Source organism: Mastigoproctus giganteus, chromosome 4 (genome assembly GCF_048544385.1).
Source record: "Mastigoproctus giganteus isolate SK-2022 chromosome 4, ASM4854438v1, whole genome shotgun sequence".
In the NCBI taxonomy this organism is placed as follows: Eukaryota; Metazoa; Arthropoda; class Arachnida; order Uropygi; family Thelyphonidae; genus Mastigoproctus; species Mastigoproctus giganteus.
This window is the reverse complement of record NC_143578.1, coordinates 109,466,144-109,493,239: the sequence shown is the minus strand read 5'-3', so window position 1 is coordinate 109,493,239 and position 27,096 is coordinate 109,466,144. Positions and strand designations below refer to the sequence as shown.

General features: G+C 38.0%; 1 protein-coding gene across 3 annotated transcripts in view; it reads left to right on the top strand.

Annotated features, from left to right (window-relative positions):
- Positions 1–27,096, top strand: part of LOC150086985 (peptidyl-glycine alpha-amidating monooxygenase B-like) — a 627,331-nt gene that overhangs the window by 39,196 nt on the left and 561,039 nt on the right. For all 3 annotated transcript variants that reach the window (XM_090372880.1, XM_090372878.1, XM_090372879.1), the window contains exon 4: positions 25,308–25,407. In XM_090372880.1, the coding sequence (XP_090229006.1) occupies positions 25,308–25,407 (100 nt within the window). The remainder of the gene's footprint in view (positions 1–25,307; positions 25,408–27,096) is intronic.

Genomic DNA, 27,096 nt, shown 5'->3' with positions numbered 1-27,096 from the left:
GATAGGACGGAGTATATGATGAGAGCCCTGTCGATCAATTCGGCCCTGGAAGGATTGTGCAAGGCTCAAGGGGTAGAATTTTTTTCAGCCTGGTCTGTACTTGTTAACAGGAGAGACTGCTTCTACAGGGATGGGATACACTTAAATAGAAAGGGTGCAAGAATGTTTGCTGATGCTATCGAGGCAGTGTTAGGTGGGTCGGAAAACTGCTAGATTGGGGGGATACAAGGACTAATAGATTAACAGTAGCCACTGGCAGAGGTGAAAGTGATTCCTGCACTGCTTCTATTGGAATGAGCCGCAGCCTGGAAAATAAGATGCAGGATATTTCAGAGACTGCTAGGAATCACTCGGGTACAAATAAACAAATAGGTTGTGTTAGGGTAGCTAAGAAAAAGAACAGGTGCATGTATACTTGCGTGTACACCAATGCTAGGAGTTTAGTAAATAAATTTGATGAATTTGAGGTATTGCTCAAAACGTCAAAGGCAGATATTGTGGGGATTTCAGAGACGTGGTGTCACACAGATATAAGGAATGCAGAACTGGAATTTGGGGAGTACAATGTCTACAGAAAGGATAGACAGGGTAGGAAGGGAGGAGGGGTTATGCTATTAGTTAAGAAATACATAAAATCCAAGGAAGTGAAGCCAGTCGACATCGCTGGACAGTGCAGTTTTGAGTCAGTTTGGTGTGACATAAGCATTGGGAGATCAAAATTGAGAGTAGGAGTGTGCTATAGGCCTAATAATTCTGATGAGTATAATAAGGAACTGTACGGGGAAATAGAGTGGGCCAGCAAATCAGAGAGTCTTATAATGGGGGATTTTAATTTCCCAGATATTGACTGGAATTTGTGGGTTGGTCACTCAACACTAGCAAGGCTTTTGTGGATTTATTGGATGATTGTTTTCTACATCAGCATGTTCGGGAGGCAACTAGAGGGAGTAATACTCTTGATTTGATTATCAGTAGTGATTCTTCATGCATTAAGAATCTGCAGGTAAATGAACCACTAGGTGGCAGTGATCACAGTGTGCTGAAGTGGGATTTACTCAAAGAGGTAACTACCATTAGGGGTAAAGGGAAGGGTTATTGCTTTCGTAAAGGCCACTACGATGGACTGAGACAGTATTTAAATTGTATACAGTGGGACCAACTGATGATGTTACCACAGCAAATTCACAATGGGAAGCATTCAAAGAACTTATCTTGGAAGCTACTAGGCTTTACATACCAACTAAGAAATATTGTTCAAGGTTTAGGCCTAAGTGGATGTCAGATGAACTAATGAGACATATGGCAGAGAAGAAAAATGCATGGGATACATACGAATTAACAAGTGACACAGAAGCCTCTGATAGATACAAGTTGATCTGTAACCAAGTTACAAAGGATGTTAGGCAGGCGAAGGCAGATTACGAGAAATCTTTGGCAAGGGACGCAAAGAAAAACAGCAAAGAGTTCTTTATTTATGTAAACTCTAGAAGGAAGGGGATGAATCAGATTGGTCCACTTGATATCGATGGGTCAACTGTTGATGATCCTGCTCAGGTAGCCAACAAACTGAATGAACATTTGCATCGACATTCACACATGAGGAGTTATTCAGTGAGAGTAATGCCAGAGGTGTATTCAACTCTGGAAGCTAGAGAATCTTGTAATAACTGAGAGTAAAGTGGAGGAGAAATTGTTGAAGATAAATACAAGAAAGGCACCTGGGGTGGATGGGATCTATCCAGTTATATTAAAGGAAGCAGCAAAGAAAGTAAGCAAACCCTTAGCCATAATTATGAGAGCTTCCTTGGACTCAGGGTAAGTACCCATGGACTGCAGATGTGCAAATGTGACCCCAATTCACAAAGGAGGATCAAAGGGCGACACAAGTAATTATAGACCTGTTAGTTTAACTTCTGTTGCTGGAAAATTAATGGAGGCACTGGTTAAAGAAGCACTACAGGATCATCTAGACAAGACTTCAGTTATAGCTCAGACACAGCATGGTTTTGTTAAGGGGAAGTCTTGCCTGACCAATTTGTTTGGATACTATGATGCAGTCACAAAAGAACTGGATGCAGGGAATAACTTTGATATTATATACTTGGATCTTAGAAAGGCTTTTGATACTGTTGCACATGGAAGACTGCTGCACAAATTGGAGCAGTGTGGCATTGGAGGCAAATTGCTGCTATGGATAAAGGGGTGGTTGTGAGGGAGAAGACAGAGAGTGGTAATCAATGGACACTGCTCATCGTGGACTAATGTTATTAGTGGAGTCCCTCAGGGCTCAGTGTTGGGTCCATTATTGTTTTCTGTATTTATAAATGATATTGATGATGGTATATCAAGCTTAATGTCCAAGTTTGCAGATGATACGAAGGTTGGCAGGGTTGTCAAGGACACTACGCTACTGCAACAGGATATGGAAAGGTTGAGCATATAGGCTGAGAGGTGGCAAATGAAGTTTAACATTGACAAATGTAAAGTACTACATATGGGAAACAGCAACCCCAGAGCAACGTATCAACTCTGTGGTACTACACTGACAGTGGCAGAGAATGAAAGGGACCTGGGGGTGGTTGTGCAGGCAGATATGAAGTTTTCTGAGCAGTGCAGACGGGCTGCAAGAGTAGCTCATGGTGTATTATCGATGATATATAGGAATTTTTCTAGCAGGGATAAGGAGGTGATTATTCCATTGTATAAGGCAATGGTCAGACCACACCTAGAGTACTGTATACAGGTCTGGAGGCCTCATTTCAAGAAGGATGTAGAGATGCTGGAACGAGTAGAGAGAAGGGCAACAAGGTTAGTGAATGGAACAAAGGGGTGCTCTTACGAAGAAAGGCTTAAGGTTTGCAAATTACAGTGTCTGGAGACTAGGCACCGGCGAGGTGATCTGATAGAGGTGTATAAAGCCTTGAAATGGTTTGAGCATGCTCAATGCTGATGGGATTCTTCCTCTTGCTCAGAATGATCACCTGAGGGCATAAATTCAAATTGAGGAAAGACAGATGTAGGATAGACGTGAGGAAATTTGCCTTTAGCCAGCGGGTGGTTGGTTTGTGGAATAGACTTCCATCCCTTGTCGTGGAAGTCGATAGCCTAAATAAGTTTAAGGCTCAGCTGGACAGGTATTTCGAACGAACAGAGGGGTGAAGTGGAAGTGGTTATTTTTTATTTATTTATTTATTTATTTTTATTTATTTATTTATTTTTTTTTTTTTTTGGCTAATGCTGCATAAGCTTGCTTTCTTGCATCAAATGCATCTACTAATGCCAATGCTAACTGGTGGTAATTGTGCAGTCAGATGTGAAATTCTCTGGGCAGTGCAAAAAGGCTCCCAAAACAGCACATGTAGTTTTGTCAGTGATATCAGGAATTTTGCTTGCACGTGTAAAGATGTGATTATTCCTTTGTATAAGGCAGTAAATCAGGCCACACCTTGAGTGCTGTATACAGGTCTGGAGGTGTCATTTTAGGAAGGATATAGAGCTGCTGGTGTGGGTACAGAGAAGAGGAGAGAGAGAATATGAGGGGAACAAAAGAGTGCTCTTACCAAGAAAGGCTTGTCTGCAAATTGCTGCCTCTGGAAACTACACACTTGCAAGACAATCTTGTTGAGGTGTTTAAGGAATTTTTTTTCTAAGGATTGAGCAAGCTCAGTGCTGATGGGATTCTACCTTTTGCTCAGACTACGCATGGGGGGTATAAATGGAAATCAAGGGAGGATAGTTGCAGAATAGATGTTCCGAAGTTTGCCTTTAGCTAACTTGTGGTTGATTACTGGAACAAACTTCCCTTTGATTGTAGAATGGATAGTTTGAATAAATTCAAGGAATAACTAGACAAACTATTGGAGGGGATGGATAAGTGAAATGGTGTTTTTTTTTTTTTTTTTTTGACCGATGCTTCTTTCTTGCATTATTTTCCACCATTAATACTAAAGTACTAACCTTGAACTGCTTCTCTTTATACATCCCTGCACAAGCAAGTTTTTTTGTTTGTATTACAGTGCAGGAAGTAAGAACTTTGGTTCCTCTAGGATGTTAATCAGGTATAATTGCCTTGTTTCTATTTAATATTTAACTTACAAGTGTGTAGATTCCTTAATTTAATGTTAGTTGTAATGTTTTAATTAATTATATAGTAATTTTAATGTTGTGAAGGTGTTCTTATATCGCCCATAGCATTTATGGTCTGAGGATGAGGTTTGGCAGGAATCCTGAAACATCACCTTCTGACAAATTAGTGTAGTATTGAGCTTGTATTATATATGAGTGTAATAAACCTATTTGTTAAGAATTTTCACATTGTATAATAGTGTTATTTTATTATTACAGACAACTCTCGGTTTACGAACGAGTACCTTCCGAGACAAGTTATACTTTTTGTTTATTATGTGTATCTGAGCGTTCCTGAGCTTTTATGATACATATTTTATAAATCAACAGGGATTACCTTTATTTTAGATATAGGAAGCTTCTTTTCCAACTCTCCTAGTCCAACTTGCTAATAATTCTTGAGAATGGCGATATCTATTTTGTAAACCAGGTGGGACATCTTATTTCTTTTGGTCCTATACCTGGACTTTGGAGTTAAATTTAGGGGTCTAATAAAATTGGATATGGTGGGGGGAGGGATTATTCCCTCCCCCACATCCAATTTTATTAGACCCCTAAATTTAACTCAAGTCCAAATATGGTGGGGGGAGGGATTATTCTAATAAAATTGGATGTGGGGGAGGGAATAATCCCTCCCCCATATCCAATTTTATTAGACCCCTAAATTTAACTCCAAAGTCCAGCTATAGGACCAAAAGAAATAAAATGTCCCACCTGGTTTACAAAATAGATATTGCCATCCTCAAGAATTATTAGCGAGTTGGACTAGGAGAGTTGGAAAAGAAGCTTCCCTGTTGATTTATAATATAATAGAATATAGGAATTATCGAGCACTTAATAGCTCTCAATTATCAAATCTATTAGATACATATTGTGTAGGTTAGCAGCCATTTTAATGCATTAAAACCATGTACTGAACATCGAATGGTCTATACAATACATTTTATTATAATGTATGTATGCGTTATGGTTTATTATATATGATACGTAAAATAAAATAAGAAAAGAATGAAAAAAAACAAGATATCTTGCTTTTTAATTTTAATTAAAAACAAGCGTTACAAAATAGAAATTAAGAAAATGAGTACAGTACTAATGTACTGTATTCAACTTTTACTCTTCAGTATCTTCATCAGAGTTCAATATTTTCCACATAAGTGACACTAGGTGCAGATGAGTTAGATGGAAGGGTGTCTGATAATGAAGAAATAGCTAGGTTTCCACTTTATTAAAATATGTTTTTGTAGAAGATTGCATAATCTTTTACAAAAACATAGTGTCTTTTTTCATCAAAAATATCACTGTAGTGTGTTAGACAGTCATAAATGCCTCTTTTCACTTTTGCAATTCTTTCCACATTTGCATTTTCTTCAAAAATTGCCAACCGCTCAGAAATTGATTTTTAAACTGCAGCCATTTTCCCCCACGAGAAAACATTCTACCGAGCGTGACATGTAAACCAACATTTTTTTTTACTGGCTAGATTAGTTTTATTAACCAAGAACAGTTCAGTATAATTATCATATAATAATTTTCTGATAATTATTGTAATAAATACATTTTTTAAAAGTTTATTTATTTAAATCTTACAATTATGTTCACTATACGTTTGGCATTTTGTTTTATAAGGAACTCTTTAACTATTGGTGACTTTAAGAAATTTGTTATAGCGAATGAACATTCGTAAACAAATGTTTACGAGTTGCCTGTATATATATATTAATGTATATAGTATAAATTTTACCAGAAGTTAAAATAAGTTTTATAAAATGTTAGTAGCACACTATGGCTAAATATCTAAAAATCAAATGAAATGATAAAAAAACTATAGAAGAGAATAGTAAAAGCGAAATGTTAAAGAATTGTGACATTTCACTCTAGCTTATGGTATTTTCAGTGGTAAATTATCTGAATGAAAATGTAGGAAGTGAAGACTCGTGAAAAATAATATTGTAAAGTTAGGTTGGATTTGAGATTTGCATAGAGAGGCTGTTTATAAAAAAAAAATAAAAATGAGAACAATAGAGAGAACCCAGTTTCTTAAATTCAGAGGAATTAATATTTGTGATATGCAGAGAGAGAGATTAGAAGTCAAGATAATCCCTAATAGGGATATGTGGTTTTCTCTAGAAATGTGTCACTGAAGATAAGCATAGGAGCAGAAGAATATTTTTGTGAGATATAAGACAGCTGAGTTTTAGAAGGATTGAAATTAACTAAGTTGTCTTTGCACCACTGGAGATCATCATTTAAGTAATTGGTAGTAGATATTTGAGAAGTTGAAGCTGTTTGTGCAGGGCAAGGTTTCCAAATTGTTAGGTGGAATGCAAAACTACAGATAGGATTTCCAGTCAGTAGAAGAAGGTCACTAATATACAAAAGGAGACGAGTGGGTGAAAAACTGAACCTTTGGAAACACTAACATTAGTAGTAAAGTTAGAAGACAGAGAGCTCTCACCTGCAATGAGCAATCAGTTACAAAAAAACAGTTGGGAAACCATAAGGTGGAAGCTTATTAAGAAGATCTTTATGCCAAAAATGGTTAAAAGTCTTTGAAATGCAAAAGCAAAATGCTTTTACATTTTAAAGCTTTTACTTTGAAATGTAAAAATTTTACTTCAAAGTAAAATCAGTTCAACTTCTTTTACTTTAAAGTCAAATTCGAACTGCTTGAGTTTCACCAAAATTGTTCATTGAATTTGTCCATAGAGGGGTAAGATAAGCCAGTATATCACCAGTGGATTGATACGACAGTGTCTATATTGGCAATCATTGATCAGATGGAAGGTTTCTGGACAGTTTAGGAGTTAATGGTTAATAGAATTCTTCATTACTTAAGAAAGATTAGAAGCTAGTGCAATGGTATGATAATTGGATTTGGGGAGATTTGTCACCCTTTTTGGGAACTGATATGAGCATGTTTCCAAGAAGGGAAAAACACCAGTGCAATAAGAAAGTGTAAAAAGGCAACACAGAAAAGGAGTAAGTTCAGGAGCACAGGTTTTGAGAACAAATGGAGAAATACAATCAGGACCTGTCACTTTCTTTTCATCAAGGCTGTTCAAAATTATTCTGACATCCTTTTTGACAGCAGACCATAGAAGGCATTTGAATAGTGTGTACTGGGAATGGTAAGAGGTAGTTTACCAAGATTATCAATACAAGAGTTAGAAGAAAAATAGGATGTTAGCAGGCAAATCTTTAGCTGAGGTGGCAATAGAAACATTGAGATTTAACAGAGGTGGGCATAAGTTGCAGCAAAAAGCTCTGGCAAGAGACCAGAATACTCAACTACCATTTGGAGAAGAAGCAAGTTTTATTCTCTGAGCCTGTTCAAAATCTAATGTGGACTGATTAATAACTGCTTTACAACTGTTTCGAGATTTGGTGTAGGTAGAAAATGAATGAAGATTTGGTTGCAAGCCAATTGCAATATGCAGTATTCTTGTCTTGAACATGCCTAGCGTATTTATCAGAAGGCCAAGGATTAGATAAAAGAAATGATTTTAAGGTGCAGTATAGAATAAAAGATTTCTATACTGCAGTAGTTGCTGTAATCGTGTCAGTAGATTTCTACTGACACGATTACAGCAAACATCGACATAAAAAGATTTAAAACAATACTTCAACCAAGAAAAAGAAGAAAAGATGTCTTGCAGATCATCCCATTTTACATTGTTATAATGCAAAACAGTATGAGATTGAGAATGGCCATGAGAGGAAGGTTCTGTCGGAGAAGAGACCATCACCAAGTTGTGAACTGAAGTACCACGCACTTTAACCTGTGTGCGTAGAAAGGTTGTTTGTGAAATAAAGAGCAAATGTGTTGGCTGATGATGGTACTCAACCATTTGGAGAAGAAGCAAGTTTTATACTCTTAGCCTGTTCAAAATCTAGTGTGGACTGATTAATAACTGCTTTACAATTGTTGCAAGCTTTGGTGTATGGAGAAAACGAATTTGAAGATTTGGATGCAAACCAATTACGATATGCAGCCTTAGCACATTTATTGGAAAAACCAAGGTTTAGATAAAGGATGAGTTTTTAAGGTGGGGTGTAGAATAAAGGATGTCATCCCTAATAGAATAATTTTACTGCCACCAGCCAACATCCATTTACTGTCCAACTTCGAACTCACAGAACCAACTTTTCATCTTCCTTGTTTATTCATTCAACTGCCGTTTTCTGGAGCAACCTTCCTTCATATGTATTTCCTGAAAATTACAGTCTACAGAAGTTCAAGTCTAATGTCAACAAATAGTTTCTTTTGTCTTCTCAACTTCCAACCCATGCACGGTACTAAGTACTATAGGTTCTAATACCTCTCACAGAATGCAGTCTCGTGTTTGGGGGTTTCATAAAAAAAAAAAAAAAATTATACAGTGAACAATTTGGACAATTGAGATAAGCAGCGGTTGAATCATCCGATAACTGAGATTCTGTCAGAAAAAGTACATGGAGTTTGGCAGACTATAAGTGAAAATGGACATCATTGAGATTAGAACTGAGACTATGTTTATTTGTAAAATAAATGAGGAAGTGTTTGGGAGATTTAGATCTTTTTGCAGATAAGTTTGCTTTATTAGTTTGACAATTCATGGTGTATTTAGTATTAACAAAAGGTGGGGGAACATGCTGTGTGATGGGTAATGAAATTTTTGGATACCATGCACACATGGTAAGAATATAACCAGCTCCTTGACATTACGTGGCCTCTAAAATGCCCCTGCATACACAGCACTCGCACATAAAACTACTTGATTTTTAGGCTTAATTTTAAGGCCTTGAGTGCAAAGACACAAAACAGATAAACCATGATCCTTGTAGCTGAAACTCTGCTCTTTCCAGTGGTGGAAAAAATGAGAGAATTGAAAGTGTCCCACATTAAGATATTTGCCGCTTAAAGTAGGTCAAATTTGACTTTCAAATTTTGAGTCAATCTTTGAAGGAAAATATCTCAGCCAGAAAACAAGTATAAGAATTCATATTTAGTTAGGCTGAATTCATGCAGATGTTAAATGGAATGTCCAAAGAAGAAGGTACCAAAGGTTTTTATTTCAAAGTTATGACTTTCAAAGGTCTTGGTTAAATTTGTCGTGACAAATTTTTGGTGCCTATTTTAGACTGAATTGTAAAAAATGTGAAGGTTTTTGAGCCTGGACACCAAAAGTTTTGCATTCTCTGCCAAAAGTTAACTAGGTATACCAAGTTTCAGAGCATTACCTCTCACCGTTGTGCAACCGTAACACTTAAAACTTTGAAATTTTTTTGTGATTTATTCCGCATAAAACAAGTGACTTCCACAAAAAAGGTGCTGGTGCTTCAAGCATACTGTATTTTGAACTGAAATTTTGCAGAGCTTCATTTGAAACCTGTTTAAACATCCACACCAAGTTTCAACAAAATTGAAGATGGTCGAGCAGGGATCCCTAGGCCACTTGACTTGAAATGACCCATTAATCAATATGTGGTTTGCACCCTTTTACACTCACAGGCATACTCACATTTATTCTGCTGGCATTTGTCTCATTTACTCAGTTCTCTCTTATTGCATTGCTCACCCCTGGAACTTAAACTTACTAATACTTTTCAGTTAAAGCACAGCCCCAGCTGCAGATCTTGCAAGCCAGGGGGTGCAGTGTGTGTTAAACAATATATTTAACAATAAATATATTGTTACCTATGTATTCTTGCAGCCAATTTCATTTATTCCTTCACACACTCCCATTTGCCATAACACGCATTCACTCTCTCTCTCTCTCTCTCTCTCTCTCTCTCTCTCTCTCTCTCTCTCTTGCTCCCTTGCTGGGTCACTCTTTCTCACCAAAACTAACATTCATTCCCTTTTACCACTTTTTTATTTTTTTGTAGATTGTTGGCGTATCAGCTTCTGTGGCCATAGTGCACCTCCCAAGGTTTTTGCAGTACCTTGATCCAAGCCCGAGGCGGGATTCGAACCCGCGACCTTTGGGTTGCCAGGCAGGCACTTTACCCACCCGGCTAGCCCGGTCGGCACCCTTTTACCACAATTACTATTTCACTCTATTGTTTAGTGCCCAGCTCATTCACTAAGTCTTTCACAGTCATTCTTTCCTTTCATTCTACATTGAATGGCGCCTCCGTGGGCAGGAGCAGCAGTGCGTAGCACACGCTTCTTGATTAGACCGGGGTTCGAGCCCGTGACCACCAAATATGGAGGATGCGGAAAGGTCAGGGAATGACCACTGCATATTCCCGGAGCAATATGGCCTTAGTTGCTAATGCTCCTAAAAACCAAATAACAAACAAACAACATCTACATTGAATCCCATTGCTGCTAGCTTACTAATATTTTTCAGCTAAGCTGCTTCCCTGGCTGTCTATACATCTTCCGCCCCTACATGTTTATTTGTTTGGTGTGGGCCCCTTAGGTCTCGCACTAGGGGCAAGGTAAACCTGGGTGTGCCCTAATCAATCTGGTTTAGTCAAATTTGGGTAGCTGTCAGGGAGCTAATACAGCTATCCTGTTAGTTTAAAATGTCATTATCTGGGCATGGTGAGAGACATGGATTATTGGTTTGCTGTGGGGGCTGTAAGGCCTCTCTCTGGATGTTTCTATGCATTTCAAATACTTTTTGTGTGAAGCTTGTGAAAGCTTTATAATTATTTTCTTCTATTATAAATAAGTGTTCTTGTCCACTGAGTTGGGCATCAATTTCTGCTATTAGTTGGGTTCTCGGTATATCATAAATTATACATTCATAGAGAATTGTGCCCAGTCTTCACTTTCACAACAGGTACAGTTTTGGCCATCAGTCAGCCCTAAGGAGGTTAAGCAAGCCGAGACCTGTCAGTATAAATGTTGTGAAAAGTCCAGTGGTGAACCACTTTGGTGGCTTTGGACTAGCCATTGCTACCTGTGGCAGAAACCTTTTGGTAACCAGACCTCTGGTTTCCTGTTCCCAATTTGTTTGCCATAGCTCACAGAGCTTTGTGGCTATTCTCTTTCTTTCAACCTTGATGGTGTTGTCTGTGTCAAGGGCTATTCCCAGAAATTCTTTGAGTATGCCATCCTTAAGTCTGTAGTACAAGCCTCCTTTGGCTATTTTCAAGTAAAGTGGGAGAGCACCTGTAGTGTCAGTGTGCTCACAGTGCAATATTGTGGCACTTGGTCACTATTCTGTAGACAACTCCCCAAGGGTCAGTGTTTCCAGAAGTTCCCACAAATGCTGCCAGGATTCTTTTTTTCTTTTCTCTAATGAGGGCTGTGTATTGGTTCCTGAGAGTCCTATAGGGATCTCTCAGTGCTGCCACCTTATTTTGGGCCAAGATGTTCTGGCTCTCTGGAAATGTCTCCTTGCCTGGGGTACCCTTCTCCTGTGTCCCCCGAACTGACTATAGTCAGTTTGGGGGATACAGGAGAAGGGTACACCAGGTACACCAGAAGATGTTCCAATTTGCTTTCTTTATGTTATATCTTCTTACATCTAATAGAGACTGCTGAGCTATCTGTGGTCTTGTTTACCTTAAAGGTTATTGCTCTGTGATCTATGTTGTCCAGGCTGAGATTTTATATGTTATGGAATTTGTGTCAAGAGTGATATCCACATAGTACTGCTGAAATTGGGCAGGCTCTGAGGCTGACTTAACACGTGAAATGTGGGGGCTATATATTCTCTGAGAATTTGGCTGTTGTGTATGTGTTCCTGCTCTGTTTTCTGTACGGTTATGCCATAAGGCTGACCAGCAGTTGACATCAGAATACACAATTATGTTAGCATTTGGTGCAGAGCTAGGAGAAGGAAAGCTCTAATACAAACCATAGTGGTGGGCAACTCACTATTACCAACCCGAGGCAGTTAATATTAACATTTAACTAGGCTCAAGACTTGAAACCTGAAGACTTAGCACTGCGATGTGGAAAGCAAGAGGAAACTACCACATTAATCATCCCAAGAATATAACAAGGCCAGCCAAACAACAAAAATTCAGTCACAGGCAGGCCTTAAATGGCCAGAGGGTGCAAAGAATCCCCCGGTTTATTTCTTCAAGTGATAGGCCAGATGCTTACAGAACTAAATTTAAAAACAAATATCGACAATTTAAAATTGCGACGTGGAATGTCAGAAGTTTGTATTAAGCAAGGAAATTAGAAAATGTTGCAAAAGAACTTGACGACGCAAACATATATATCCTGGGTTTAGGGGAGGTGCAATGGCTAGGACAAGGCAAAACGAGTACAGTGAAAGGCCACAAACTCATATACTCTGGCAGAAATGAACACCACAGAGGAGTGGGAATTCTTATCAGGAATAAAAAGATCAGATTCCTAAATGAATACTGGGCTTTTTCAGACAGGACAGTATTAGACAGGATAGTATTAGCCGAATTTATTACTCTTCCAATATCACTTAACATCGTACTAATTTATGCACTAACGTCATCATACACTGACGAAGAATACCTAGATTTCCTAGAAGACCTCAAGTACATCCTAAACTGGGCCAAAAGAAAAGGAATCAGTGTAGTTATGGGAGATTTCATGCCAAAGTGGGAGCAGACGGGGTTGGCAACAGTTGGCCTTTTCAGACTGGGAACAAGAAATGAAAGGTGAGATGCACTGGTTGACTTCTGTCAAGAGCATGAAATGGTCATTATGAACACAGATTTTTTTTTTTTTTGGCTGGTGCAGCATAAGCCATAGGCTTTCTTGCACCATGCAGCCGTTACTAATACTAACACCTGGTTCAAACTACCACCATGAAGATTATACACATGGAAGGCATCCCAATGATGTCCAATCAAAGATTAATCAAAATCAGATCGACTACATCATTACCAACTCAAGATTCTGAAACATAATTAAAAGCGAGATACTAGATCTAATGGATGACAAGCGAGATACTAGATGTAATGAAGTGCAGGAAAAATGTTAAGAACAAAGATGTAGAAAAATATGTGTATGACAGTTTGATTAAAAAGGAAATAAGGGAAACAGATATGGATGGAGGCGATGTGAAAGGATTCAATTTCTGCAAAATGAGTATAAGGAACATACACTGATGAGCCAAAACATTATGACAACCTACCTAATATGATGTTGGTCCTCCATGTGCAGCCAAAACAGCTCGTCCTCTTCGAGACATGGATGCTACAAGATTTCTAAATGTGTCTTGTGGTATCTGGTACTAACACATAACCAGCAGATCATTTAACTCCTGTAAGGTCCGTGGTTGAGACTCTGCAGATCGGAGTTGTTGTTCCAACACAAACCACAGATGCTTGATGGGATTGACGTCTGGGGAATTTATTGGCCAGGGCAATACCTGGAAGTTTTCTTCTTGTTCCATGAATCAGTCTCGAACAATCCGGACAGTGTGGCATGATGCATTATCCTGCTGAAAGACAGCACCGCCAGAGGGGAAGAACGTTGCCCTCTGGCAGTGGGCCAGAGGGCAACGTTCGGCACATGGATGACTGGACCCAGGGTATCCCAGCAGAACATCGCCCAAAACATGACACCGCCGTCACCGATTTTTTTTTTTTTTTTTTTTTTTTGTCCCACGGTGCATCCAGGTGCTATCACTTCCCCATGTAAACAACACACATGTATCCGGCTGTCCACATGGTGCAACAGGAAACGTGATTCATCGGACCAGATGACCTTCTTCCCATTTCTCAAGGTCCAGTTTCGATGCTCGTGTGCCCATTGTAGGTGCTGTTGCCAGTAAATCGGAGTTAGCATGGGCACTCAGAGTGGCCTGCTGCTACACAGCGCCATTTTCAGCAGAGTTTGATGTACTGTGTGTGTTGCAACATATTACTCCCGTCACCAGCATTCCAATTACTGGTGAGTTGTACCACAGTCGCCCTTCTGTTGCCACGTACCATCCGGGGAGCCTTTGCACACTTTGAGCATTGATGAGCCATGGTCGTCCAACACCTCGCCAGCGGTTCGTGGGTTTCCCCTCCTTGGACCACTTTTGGTAGGTACTAACCACAGCTGACTGTGAGCGCCCCCACCAGCCGTGCCATTTCGGATATGCCCTGACCCAGTTGTCTGGACATTACAGTTTGGCTTTTGTCGAACTCACTTAAGTCCACTGCCTTTCCCATCTGAAGAACAAGAGTAACACTGATTAACAGAGCTCAGTATCAGGTGTTTTTTATACTGTGTCCCGACCCATGCACGCACCGTAGTTCACCTGCAGTTGTTTCGATTTGCATAATGACTCGCTGGTCATAATATTTTGGCACATCGATCTATAGTCCACAAAGAAGTGAAGGAACTATGTAACATCACGAAAGACCATGCAAGCAGCCACATTCTGATAAAAACAAAAGGGAAATTGTGGACAAGCAACAGAAAAAGGATAGATGGCAAGAATATCTGAGGGAACTATACTGCGAGGAGGACAGACAACTAAGAAATGATAACATCCAGACAGAAGGTGAACATCAAGACATTCTGATGAAAGAACTGGAGCAAGCGATTAAGACAATGAACAATGAAAAGCACCTGGCATTAACATCCCATCCGAAATTCTCAAATACCTCAGAACAAGAGGAAAACAGCAGCTCTTCAATATTTTCTATAATATCCTCAATGGAGGGAAACTACCCCTTGACTTTCTGAGATCCATCTTTATCCTCATACGAAAAAAGCAGAAAAATGTGCAGACCACCACACAATAAGCCTCATAAGCCACTCCATGAAAGTCCTATTGAAGATTAGCATTAGCATTAGTAGAGGCATATGATGCAAGATAGCAAGCTTATGCAGCATCAGCCAAAAAAAACCCCTTCCACTTCACCCCTCCGTTCGTTTGAAATACCTGTCCAGCTGAGCCTTAAATTTATTTAGGCTATCAACTTCCACAACAAGGGATGGAAGTCTGTTTCACCATCCAACTACCCGCTGGCTAAAGGCAAATTTCCGCACATCTATCTTACATCTGTCTTTCCTCAATTTGAATTTATGCCCTCTCAGGTGATTATTCTGAGCAAGAAGCAGTATTCCATCAGTATTGAGCATGCTCAACCCATTCAAGGCTTTGTATACCTCTATCAGATCACCTCGCCGGTGCCTAGTCTCCAGACACTAATTTGCAAAATTTAAGCCTTTCTTCGTAAGAGCAACCCTTCGTTCCGTTCACTAACCTTGTTGCCCTTCTCTGTACTCGTTCCAGCAGCTCTACATCCTTCTTCAAATGAGGCCTCCAGACCTGTATACAGTACTCAAGGTGCGGCCTGACCATTGCCTTATACAAGGGAATAATCACCTCCCTATCCCTGCTAGAAAAATTCCTATATATCATTGATAAGACACCATGAGCTACTCTTGCAGCCTGTCTGCACTGCTCAGAGAACTTCATATCTGCCTGCACAATTACCCCCAGGTCCTTTTCATTCTCTACCACTGTCAAAGTAGTACCGCAGAGTTGATACGTTGCTCTGGGATTGCTGTTTCCCATATGTAGTACTTTACATTTGTCAATGTTAAACTTCATTTGCCACCTCTCAGCCCATCTGCTCAACCTTTCCAGATCCTGTTACAGCAGCATAGCATCAGTAGCATCCTTAACAACCCTGCCAACTTTTGTATCGTCTGCAAACTTGGACATTAAGCTTGATATACCATCATCAATATTATTTATAAATACAGAAAACAACAATGGACCAACACTGAACCCCGAGGGACTCCACTAATAACATTAGTCCACAATGACCAGTGTCCATTAATTACCACTCAACCATCCCTTTATCCATAGCAACAATTAGCCACCAATGCCACACTGCTCCAATTTGTGCAACAGTCTTCCGTGTGCAACAGTACCAAAAGTCTGTCTAATATCTAAGTATATAATATCAAAGTTATTCCCTGCGTCCAGTTCCTTTGTGACTGCATCATAGTATCCAATCAAATTGGTCAGGCAAGACCTTCCCTTAACAAAACCATGCTGTATCTGAGCTATAACTGAATTCTTGTCAAGATGATCCTGCAGTGCTTCTTTAACAGAGTGCTTCCATTAATTTTCCTGGAACAGAAGTTAAACTCACAGGTCTATAATTGCTTGTGTCAGCCTTTGATCCTCCTTAGTGAATTGGGGTTACATTTGCACATCTCCAGTCTGTGGGTACCTCCCCTCAGTCCAAGGAAGCTCTCATAATTATGGCTAACGGATTGCTTACTTCCTTTCCTGCCTCCTTTAATATAACTGGATAGATCCCATCCACCCCAGGTGCCTTTCTTGTATTTATCTTCAAAAATTTCTCCTGCACTTTACTCTCAATTATTACAATATCATCTAGCTCAATGCCAGTGTTTACTTCATCTATGGCATTCCCATTCCTGAATAACTCCTCGTGTGTGAATGTAGATGCAAAATATTGATTTAGTTTGTTAGCTGCCTGAGCAGGATCATGAACAGTTGAACCATCGATATCAAGTGGACCAATCTGATTCATCCCCTTCGTTCTAGAGTTTACATAAGTAAAGAACTCCTTGCTGTTTTTCTTTGCATCCCTTGCCAAAGATTTCTCGTAATCTGCCTTCACCTGCCTAACTACCTTTGTAACTTGGTTACAGATCAACTTATATCTATCATAGGCTTCTGTGTCACATGTTAATTTATAGGTATTCCATGCATTTTTCTTCTCTGCCATATGTCTCATTAGTTCATCTGACATCCATTTAGGCCTGAACCTTGAACAATATTTCTTAGTTGGTATGTAAAGCCTAGTAGCTTCCAAGATAAGTTCTTTGAATGCTTCCCATTTTGAGTTTGCTGTTGGTAACATCATCAGTTGGTCCCACTGTATAGAGTAACAGTAGTTACCTCCACTGTGATCACTACTGATAATCAAATCAAGAGTATTGCTCCCTCTAGTTGCCTCCCGAACATGCTGATTTAGAAAACAATCATCCAATAAATCCACAAAAGCCTTGCTAGTGTGTGAGTGACCAACCTATAAATTCCAGTCAATATCTGGGAAATTAAAATCCCCCATTATAAGACTCTCTGATTTACTGGCCCACTCTATTTCCCTGTACAGTTTCTTATTATACTCATCAGAGTCATTAGGCCTATAGCACACTCCTACTCTCAATTTTGATCTCCCAATGCTTATGTCACACCAAACTGACTCAACACTGCACTGTCCAGCGATATCGACTGGCTTCACTTCCTTGGATTTTATGTGTTTCTTAACTAATAGCATAACCCCTCCTCCCTTCCTATCTTGTCTATCCTTTCTGTAGATGTCCCCAAATTCCAGTTCTGTATTCCTTATATCTGTGTGACACCACGTCTCTGATATCCCAACAATATCCGCCTTTGATGCTTTGAGCATTACCTCAAATTCATCACTAGGATGTGAAAGTTTTTACTAGCAACTGGCTGTAGTGATTTAAAGATAAACACAAGCTATAACTGAAGAATTAGGATCAATCAGTGCATTTGCTGCTGACAACTAAATTTCAGACACCAATTTCATCATCAGTGGTTGTGGTTAACCTTTTTTGTACATTTATAACACTCACAAAACTGCTTAATTCCAAGGGTGTGTTGAGGTGAGTTTTAGGGGCAAGGTATAGCAAGCAGATGTTTTATAGTTCTTTTTTATTTTAAAGATGGCAATGAAGAAAGGAAACTACTTGTCACAGGCAGATATGTAAGGTATCTTTGTTTTGAGGGAATTTATATCCTTAGAGCTACCATTATATATCACAATAACAAAAGGAATAGATGATGCAACACATTCAGTGAATGACTAGTACAGTTTGTGAAATGGCTGAAAAATTAAAATTTTTGTTGTTTGAAAACATCACAGCACACTTTTTGTCCTATATTTTAACTGCTATGAAATTAAAGATTTTTATCCACTGAACTTTGAAGATTCAACTACTAAACCTGTGCATAATTACAAGTTTTTATTGATGAAGGGTAATAGAGTGACTACTTATGAATCTGGACGTAGGTTTTACAACTTTAGACTGATATGAAGATGGTTATTAAATTTGTATAGAATATGTGGAATTGTATCAAAGTATCTTATGGTATGCATAACCATTTCAGTAGCTGGTTTTGTTTTGATTGGAAATATCAGTAGTGGTTCTACTTTGAAGGACTTTTGTTCTGCAGATGATGACTCATTTGTAAGCCCATATTAACAGGTGTTGAAATCACTGCTGAAGTTTTAGAATAAAATAAATGTCCTATGGATGATAGCAAAGATGAATTATTGTAAAGTTGTGGAAGTGGTGTTTTGGGTGCATAAGCTGTCTTATGTTTTGATATGGTTAAAATGTTTTGATGTCATGAAGCATGTATTCTGAGAATAAATATTAGACAAAATGGCTGTCTTGAAAACTTGATTATAGCATGTGGTGAAATGGAAAAAAAAAAAATAGCAATTTAGATGAATAGTTAATTAAAGAAGAAGTGAGTTTGAACGTGTGAGTTATGTTTACCTGATATTCACTTATTGTTTACATTTTTTAAAAATATAATATACCTAATGCAGTGATTCTTGGAAATCTGTAAGTTAACCAAACATTAAATTCCCATAAAATCTCATTTAACTTGCAGAGATATCGTCCTGAATTGTGCTAATTTGATTTTTTTTTTAAACGAACTTATTATTAGATATAATTATTGTATATACATGATGAATTAATCTTTGAATGTTTAAAGCTGTAAATAAGTTTTGTTTGTGTTTAATATTTACTGAAATGTGCTCCTCCTGTGTGTTATCAGACACTCAGCCTAAAACACTGATGGATCCAATATCGCTCTATTACAGAAGATTTAGGAGAAGTCCGGTTGGCCTGCCATCCTATAATCCACTCATGCACACCTTCTTGATGGTAAGCCCTGTTACGTCACTTTGGTGGCAACGAACGTGTAGAGTGGTTCTCTTCAAGACGCCTGGTCAGCGTGAAGAGGAAAAGATGAAACCCTCCAGCATATGAGAGCACAACAATACAAATGGCCCTCAGTCCCCAGCAGCTTTCACTCTCCCTCTTACGGCAGCGAGAGGATCAGAGTGGAAGCAGAGGGTGCTAAGAATCTCTGGGTACGACCAGGCTGCCATGCACGGAAACTGAACTTGGCCTGTTATAACGTACGATCACTCATCGGTGAAGACAGGATATTAGAGCTGGAAAAGGAATTAGAAAATGTGAATTGGAATATCATCAGTTTGGCTGAAACAAGAAGAAGAAATGAATCACTTATAAGTTTATCAAGTGGAAATCTGCTGTACACCAATGGAAACAGTGAAAGGAGTGAAGTTGGAGTTGGGTTTCTGGTCCATAAAGATTTTAAAAACAACATTTTGGAATTCAAAAGTACATCACCAAGGGTGTCAAGACTAATACTCAAGATTTCTAAGAGGTACAAGCTAAAGATTATAATGATTTATGCACCAACATCGAGCCATGATGATGAAGAGGTTGAAGAAATGTACACCGAAATTGAGAGTCTTGTAGATTAGCAGAAAACCCACTACGCTATTATTATGGGGGACTTCAATGCTAAGGTTGGACAAAGGCAAAACAGCGCAGAAAGAGGAACTATAGGAAATTTTGGAATTGGTGAAAGAAATAAAAGAGGTGAAAGACTTGTGGAATTTGCAGAATCTCAAGGACTGTCAGTAATGAACACTTTTTTTCAAGAAAAGGGTGAACAGAAAGTGGACATGGAAGAGTCCAAATGGATTAACAACTAATGAAATCTACTTCATCCTCACTAACAGAAGATATATTGTGAATGATGTTACCGTCCTGAATAAGATAAATGTTGGAAGTAATCACAGAATGGTAAGATGTACACTTGATATAGATGTAGGAAAGGAAAGGAAAAAACTGACTCGAGTAAATAATACAAAGGTCTTTGAGATAACAGAGGAGGAGAAAAAGCAGTATATACTGGAACTTAAGAACAAGTTTGAGCTTCTGCAGACTGCTCAGGACCAAGATATCGACGAGGAATATTCAACTTTCTGAAAGTGATAAAGCCCAAGAAACCTATAGGGAAACAGAAATCCAAAGAAGAAAAAATTAGTCAAGAAACACTTGCCATGATGAACCGAAGACGACAAATGAAGAGCAAGAAAAACACTGACAGGGAGAAAATTGAGTATACTGAGTTATGCAAAGCCATTAGAAAGAGACTCAGAGAGGACATAAGAAAATTTAACACAAGAAAAGTGGAACAAGCATTAAGGGAAAATAAAGGATTTAAATCAGCAGCCATGAGCAGTAATACAGAAAGACAAATGATACTGAAACTGAAGAATAGCTATGGTGTACTTATAAACAGCAGAGAAGGCATAATTCAAATAGCAGAAGACTACTATAGAGATTTATACAAGGAGCGAGGGAATGATACCAGCAGTGGGGAAGATGGATCGCAAAGTAGCAACACATACGACATAACCGATATTCTTCCTGATGAGGTAGAACATGCATTGAAGAAAATGAAGAATCGGAAAGCCCCGGGGGAAGATGAAGTTACTGTAGAGTTGTTAAAATTGGGAGGAAGAGACATAACACAAAAACTGGCAAGACTCTTCACAAAGTGCATTAGAAAAGGTGTGACGCCTAAGCAGTGGAATAATGCAATCATAGTTTTGCTGCATAAGAAAGGAGATAAATCAGAAATTGGAAATTATAGACCAATTAGCTTGTTATCCCACATCTACAAATTGTTCACAAGGGTCATTACTAACAGATTAGAAAGAATACTTGATGAGAATCAACCGAAAGAGCAAGCTGGCTTTAGGACAGGATTCTCAACTATGGATCACCTTCACATAATATCACAGCTAATGGAGAAAGCAAATGAATATAAAACACCATTATGCCTGGCATTTGTGGATTATGAAAAGGCATTTGACTCCATACAGCATAAGGCAATGTTTCGGGCACTGGAAAGACAAGACATAGATACCCCATATATTATGATTTTGAAGAAAATATATGAGAGTGCTACCTCCTTTATTAGACTAGACAAAGACAGTAGCAAATTTAAAATCGAGAAAGGAGTTCGACAAGGAGACACAATATCTCCGAAACTGTTTACTGCTGCCCTTGAGGAAGCTTTCAGAAGATTTGATTGGTCGCAGAAAGGAGTCAATGTGAACGCAGAGTACCTAAACCATTTACCATTTGCAGATGACATTGTGGTTATAAGCCATGATCCCAAAGAATTAGAGGAAAATCTTAATCAGTTATGCACAGTTAGTAAGGATTTTGTACTAAAGATGAACATGGCTAAAACAAAAGTAATGATGAACAAGTATGCCACGGAAAGGGAAATAATGATTGAAGGAGCAGTAATTAAAAAGGTGGAGTCATATACTTATTTGGGACAAGTTATTAGCTGTAATAATGATAAATGGCTGGAAGTCAAGAGAAGAATAAATTTTGGATGGATAGCATTCAGGAAATATAGTCACATACTGAAGAGCAATATCCCAGTTTGTCTGAAACGTAAAATAATGAACCAATGTATACTCCTCACCATGACTTATTGAAGTGAAACTTGGGCACTCACCAAAAGAATGGAAGAGAAGCTGAGAACTACACAGCGAAGAATGGAACGAATTATATTGGGAATCAGACTATTAGATAAGAAGAGAAACACATGGATTAGGCAGCAAACTCAAGTAAAGGACATTCTTATCAAAACTAAAGAACTAAAATGGTCTTGGGCAGGACAGACACATAGCTCGAAGACATGATGACAGATGGACTAAGAAAATAACAGAATGGTACCCAAGAGGAGCTAGAAGAAAACCTGGAAGACAAAGGCAGAGATGGATAGATGAAATTCATGAGTTTGTGGGTAGTAAATGGATGGCCAGTGCTCAAAACATAAGGAACTGGAAAGTTGCTGGAGAGGCCTTCATCCTGCAGTGGATTGAAAATGGCTGATGATGATGATGCTCCTCTGAAAGTCCGCCACTAGGTATGCCTCTCTAAAATCTAGAAAATTTTCAAATCTGGCACCTCTTAATTCCCAAGGGTGTCAGATTTTAAAGTTCACTCTATTGTGGTTTTCATTAACTCCCAATCAATATAAACAGAATTTATAACAAAGTTGATGAAAATTCTGTTTATGAAGTTTGTGTTATGAAACTTTGGCTTGACTTAAGTTTCTTTACTTAAGTTTCTTTTTCTTATAAGTGAATACTCTGAGTGGGTACTTTATTAGGTACACCTATGTAATAGCAAATAGACCTCCCCAGCCATTAAAATGGCATGAATTTGACTTGGCGTGGACTCATTGGTGAAACAAGGATGCTGGTCTATGTTCACTCAGTTGCTTCTTACAGTTTTTGCAGATTGGATGATTGCAGATCTCTGCTTTGAAGAGCTTGTTTTGCCTTATTCGTAGGTGTGACTCACACAGAGTCACATATACAGCATCGTTGCAGATCTGCTCACTTTCTTTATGCATAGTATGTACGTGTAAGAATTAACCCATAGACAATGTGTTTAAATATTAGTACCAAATAACTAAGCAAATACTAGAAGCAGCCATCAAGCCATTATCACCATTCATACAGTGAAAAATATAAATTTGACAACCAGTGTGTGGAATGAATCCTGCAATGAAGCAAAGCAAGAAAGAAACGAAGCATGGAACTTATTTTGTAAGCATCCCACAACAGCAAACCTCATTAATTATAAGAGAATGAAAGCAAAAGCTAGGCAAATTATACAAAAAAAAAAAAAAAAATCTGCAAAAAAGACTCTTGGATACATTTTGGCATCTATTATTATGAAAGACATAGATATCTTGAATGGAAAGGACATGTCCTTCCATCTGGAGATAGCAGTTCCCCTTACTAAAACATTCTATATAACATCGGCACTAACTGCATACAACAGATCTTTCCAACATATCAAAAATGGAAAGCTGAGCTATATAAAATAAACTTTCACACAACTTATATTTGATTATAATCAACCTTTCACAATAACCTAAAATCACAGTCCTTAACCAGGACATCCAACAGTGCTACAGGTCCAGATGGGATATACAACCTTATGCCAAAATATTTAAATGAAATGGCCTTAAATTCACTGCTGATTTTTTATAACAAGATTCTATTGGAAAATTCATACCCACAATCACAGCAACATTCTTTTTCTTAGCTTTCCCCAAACCAGGGTAAAGATTAATCAGTCCTACAGAACTATTAACCAGTATCACTAGCCAGTTGCTTAGGAAAACTATTAGAAAAATTAGTACATAAATGGCTCATGTGGTTTGTGGAAAGTAAAATTCCGATGAATGAAAATCAATATGAATTTAGGAAAAATTGATCTACACTCAATATGATGAATGATCAAAGCAGAGTCAGGCAACCATAACACATTCATTAAAAAGGAACATTTAGTTATGATGGGTCTTGAGGTTGAAAAAGTTTCTGACACAACATGGAGGTTTAGAATCATACAAGACCTTCATTCCTTTTGATTAAGGGGCAATTACCTCACATCATACAAAGTTTTCTTCATCTCAGAACCATCCAAGTACGATACAAAAATATACTTATCTGAAACATATGTTCAAAAAGGCATACTGCAAGGATCAGTACTTAGTGCTACCTTATTTTCTATTTGAATAAATAAAATGTTACAAAAAAGATATCCAAAAACCATTGAAGTTTATTTGTATGCCAATGATCTCCTCACAATCTCAAGCCACTCTGAGAATACGTACACCACAGAAAAACAACTTCAATAAACAAAATAACATATTGGATGACACGTAATGGCTATCCTTCTCTTTTCAGAAAAGAAATCTACTGTTATCCATTTCCATGCACCAAAGAGATATTTCTGAGCAGGATGTAATGGTGGTTCAATTTTTTGAAAGTAAGCCAAATGAAAACAAAACTACTGGAATAAGATTACAAATTCAGATGAACATTGTAACATTCAACATAACAACATTCATCAAGAAATAGAATAACCAGATCCACTGTGGTCCGCAGAAACAGCTTCTTGCAACAACTACTTTGATCGTTGGGGGAAAAATTCTTTAGCCACCTGCAATATCCAGCAACTACATTCAGCCCATCCTACTGATCATTCACATTGTTATCAAATTTATACCGATGGCTAGAAAACAGTTACTGCTGTGGGTTCTGTAGCATTATCCAATACACTGAACAATGCTGTCTCCCTACCATTAGAATGTAGCATATATATACTGCTGAACTATATTCTATTAAACTAGCTTTAGAACATGCAAATAACTTAGCCATACCCCAGATCTTAATTTATTCTGACTTTGAGTGTCATATTAGCCTTACAAAGAAATCCTCTTTTTCAAATTGTCTAATTCAACAAATTTGAGCCTGTGTATGATTTTTAAATCAAGAACCAAACAGTAACTTTCTGTTGGATTCCGGGACATTCTTGTATACACCAGGGAATGAGCTAGCAGACAAAACTGCCCAAGATCCAACTACATCAAACATAGTTCAACCCTTTGTATCTTACAAACATTATAGAATGATAATGCAGAGAACACTGTAAAGATAATTGGCTTCAAATCTGGCAGACACAAATAAATAATAGACTTTATCAGATCAAATGGCAACCACAGCTATGCCAATCTAGTTACAGAAGAAATTGGCAGGAAGAAATACTTTTAGTAAGGGTATTTTCTAATGACGAAATTCCTCCTCAATGCATGCATTGCAATATCCAGCTTACAGTGAAACACATTCTTGTTGATTGCAATTACTACCATAATGCCTGAGAGCATAACTACGAACTCTAATGAACTTACGGGGGCCATTAATGTTAAAACATTTAATAGGAAACAATGCAAATCAGACTGACATTCTCAATTATTTAAAACATCCAATTATATCATAAATTTTGATGTATTATAGCTTTCTTTGTGAACTGGCTTGCCTTATAGACAACCTCTGTTTAGTCACATCTCGACACTAGCATCCCTTGTGCCATTAAACACCCATACCAACAACAAACAATGTACATGTGATGCTGGTACCAAAAGCGTGCTCCATTTCATGAAAGGGTAGGTTTACTTAAATAAATTAGCCACTCGGTGTACTTCAATTTTATCATACTATATAATTTTATCTACCAGATGCATGAATTTCTAGTGCTGATACATATTTAAACTGAAATTAAATTTTCATTTAATTAGTCCGCTACTGGCCTCATGCCGACATGAATAGGATTCACCATATGGTTCTCTCTGGATGTGCAGATCTACATAATCCTAGTCATATTTTTCCTGGCTACTGGTGGGTTGTTTGAATTTTACTCCTCTTTTAATAGAAATCATGATATAAAGTTTGTTCTGATTAGCTTAGCTTAAAAGAAAACACAGGACTCTAGAAAGTTACGAGAAAGAGTTCATACGGTATTAGGGGTATTATTAAATTGACATTTGCCTTGCTCCCTTCTTCTGAGACTAATAGAATAAAACAAAGCCTCAGAAGAATGGAACATGAGATCCTAAAATGTCAGGTAAATTATCCTTTTCCTCAAAGATAATTTTAACTAATAGCTTCATTTCCCTGCTAAATTTCTCTCATGATTTTCTATACAGTTTTGTTTTCTTTTAAGCTGTTCCTAGCATGTATAACATGTATAATGCTCTTCATGCAGAATTTATTTTTCATTGTTCAAGTGAAGTTAGCTTTTGGAATAAATAGTTAAGAGCTACACCTGACTAAAAGGAAACATCTGCATTATGACATTGGTCCCATTTTATCGTATCATCAGGCTAGACACATTCTATTCATAGAACTGCACATACTGGTAAAAAGCAATATGTGTGATGTTCTCCTTCGACTGATCATCTGAATGAAAGTGACAGCCTTTGTTTATTTTTTCAGTTGGTGAAAGATGTAGTCATTGCAAAGAGATAGATCAGGGCTGTAGATTGGACCTTGCAGTGCTTTTTATTTGCACCACTGCAGCTGGGCCTGGTTGTCAAGGGCTGTGTGAGTTTTTACGTTGATATGGCATTCTGAGCCAGGTCTTGGAAGTCCATGCCAATATTTTTCTCCATATACTAAATAGTGATTTAATTGTTCCTGATATAAGTTTGTAGATATAGATTTTTCAAGTGTGGGCTGTGGTAAATCTATACATAGATCTGTTTTGGAAGTTGCTTCAAACAATGCATTCATTAATGTACAGATTTTCTTGAAATTTTTATAATATTTAGTATTAGTATTAGTATTTGCCATGTAGTGCAAGGAAGCCACAAGCTTTTGCTGCACTGGCCAAAAAAACTGGATAAAAAATACAAATTATGCACTTCTCTCCTCACATAGGTACCCATCTAGTTGACCTTGGAATTTCTTCAAACTGTCAGCCTCAACTACCTGTGAAGGCAGCTTGTTCCAGTAATTTAAGAACGCACTGACTAAGAGAAAACTTCGTACAATCTAATATAAAATCCTCTTCCTCAGTAATTTGAATTTAGGCCCCTAATTCTGGAATTCTTTACAACAGTAAAAATTCCTCCTCTCAGAGTCTTATAAACCTTAATTAGGTCCCCCTCTGAGGTGCTTGGTTGGCAAACTCTGGTGCTCACATAATCAAAATCTTTCCTCATACATTTGCCCTTTTCTTGATCTCACTGTACGAGTTGTGCTTCTTTGGATCCTTTCAAGAAACTCACTGCCTTTTTTCAGATGAATTCTCCATACTTGGACATAGTATTCAAAATGCAATTTTTACAGTTGCCTTGTACAGTGGGATTATGACTTCCTTCTCTCTCTCTACAGGATGTTGTTTGATAAATCATTGATAGGACACCATGAGCTTTTTCTGTTCACCTGTTTACACTGCTCAGAAAACTTCATATCTGCCTGAACTCCCAAGATCCCTTTCTTTCCTACTATTTTTAATCTGACCCCACCAAATGTATAAGTTATTTTGGGGTTGCCGTTTCCCAAGCATAAGACCTTGCATTTTGC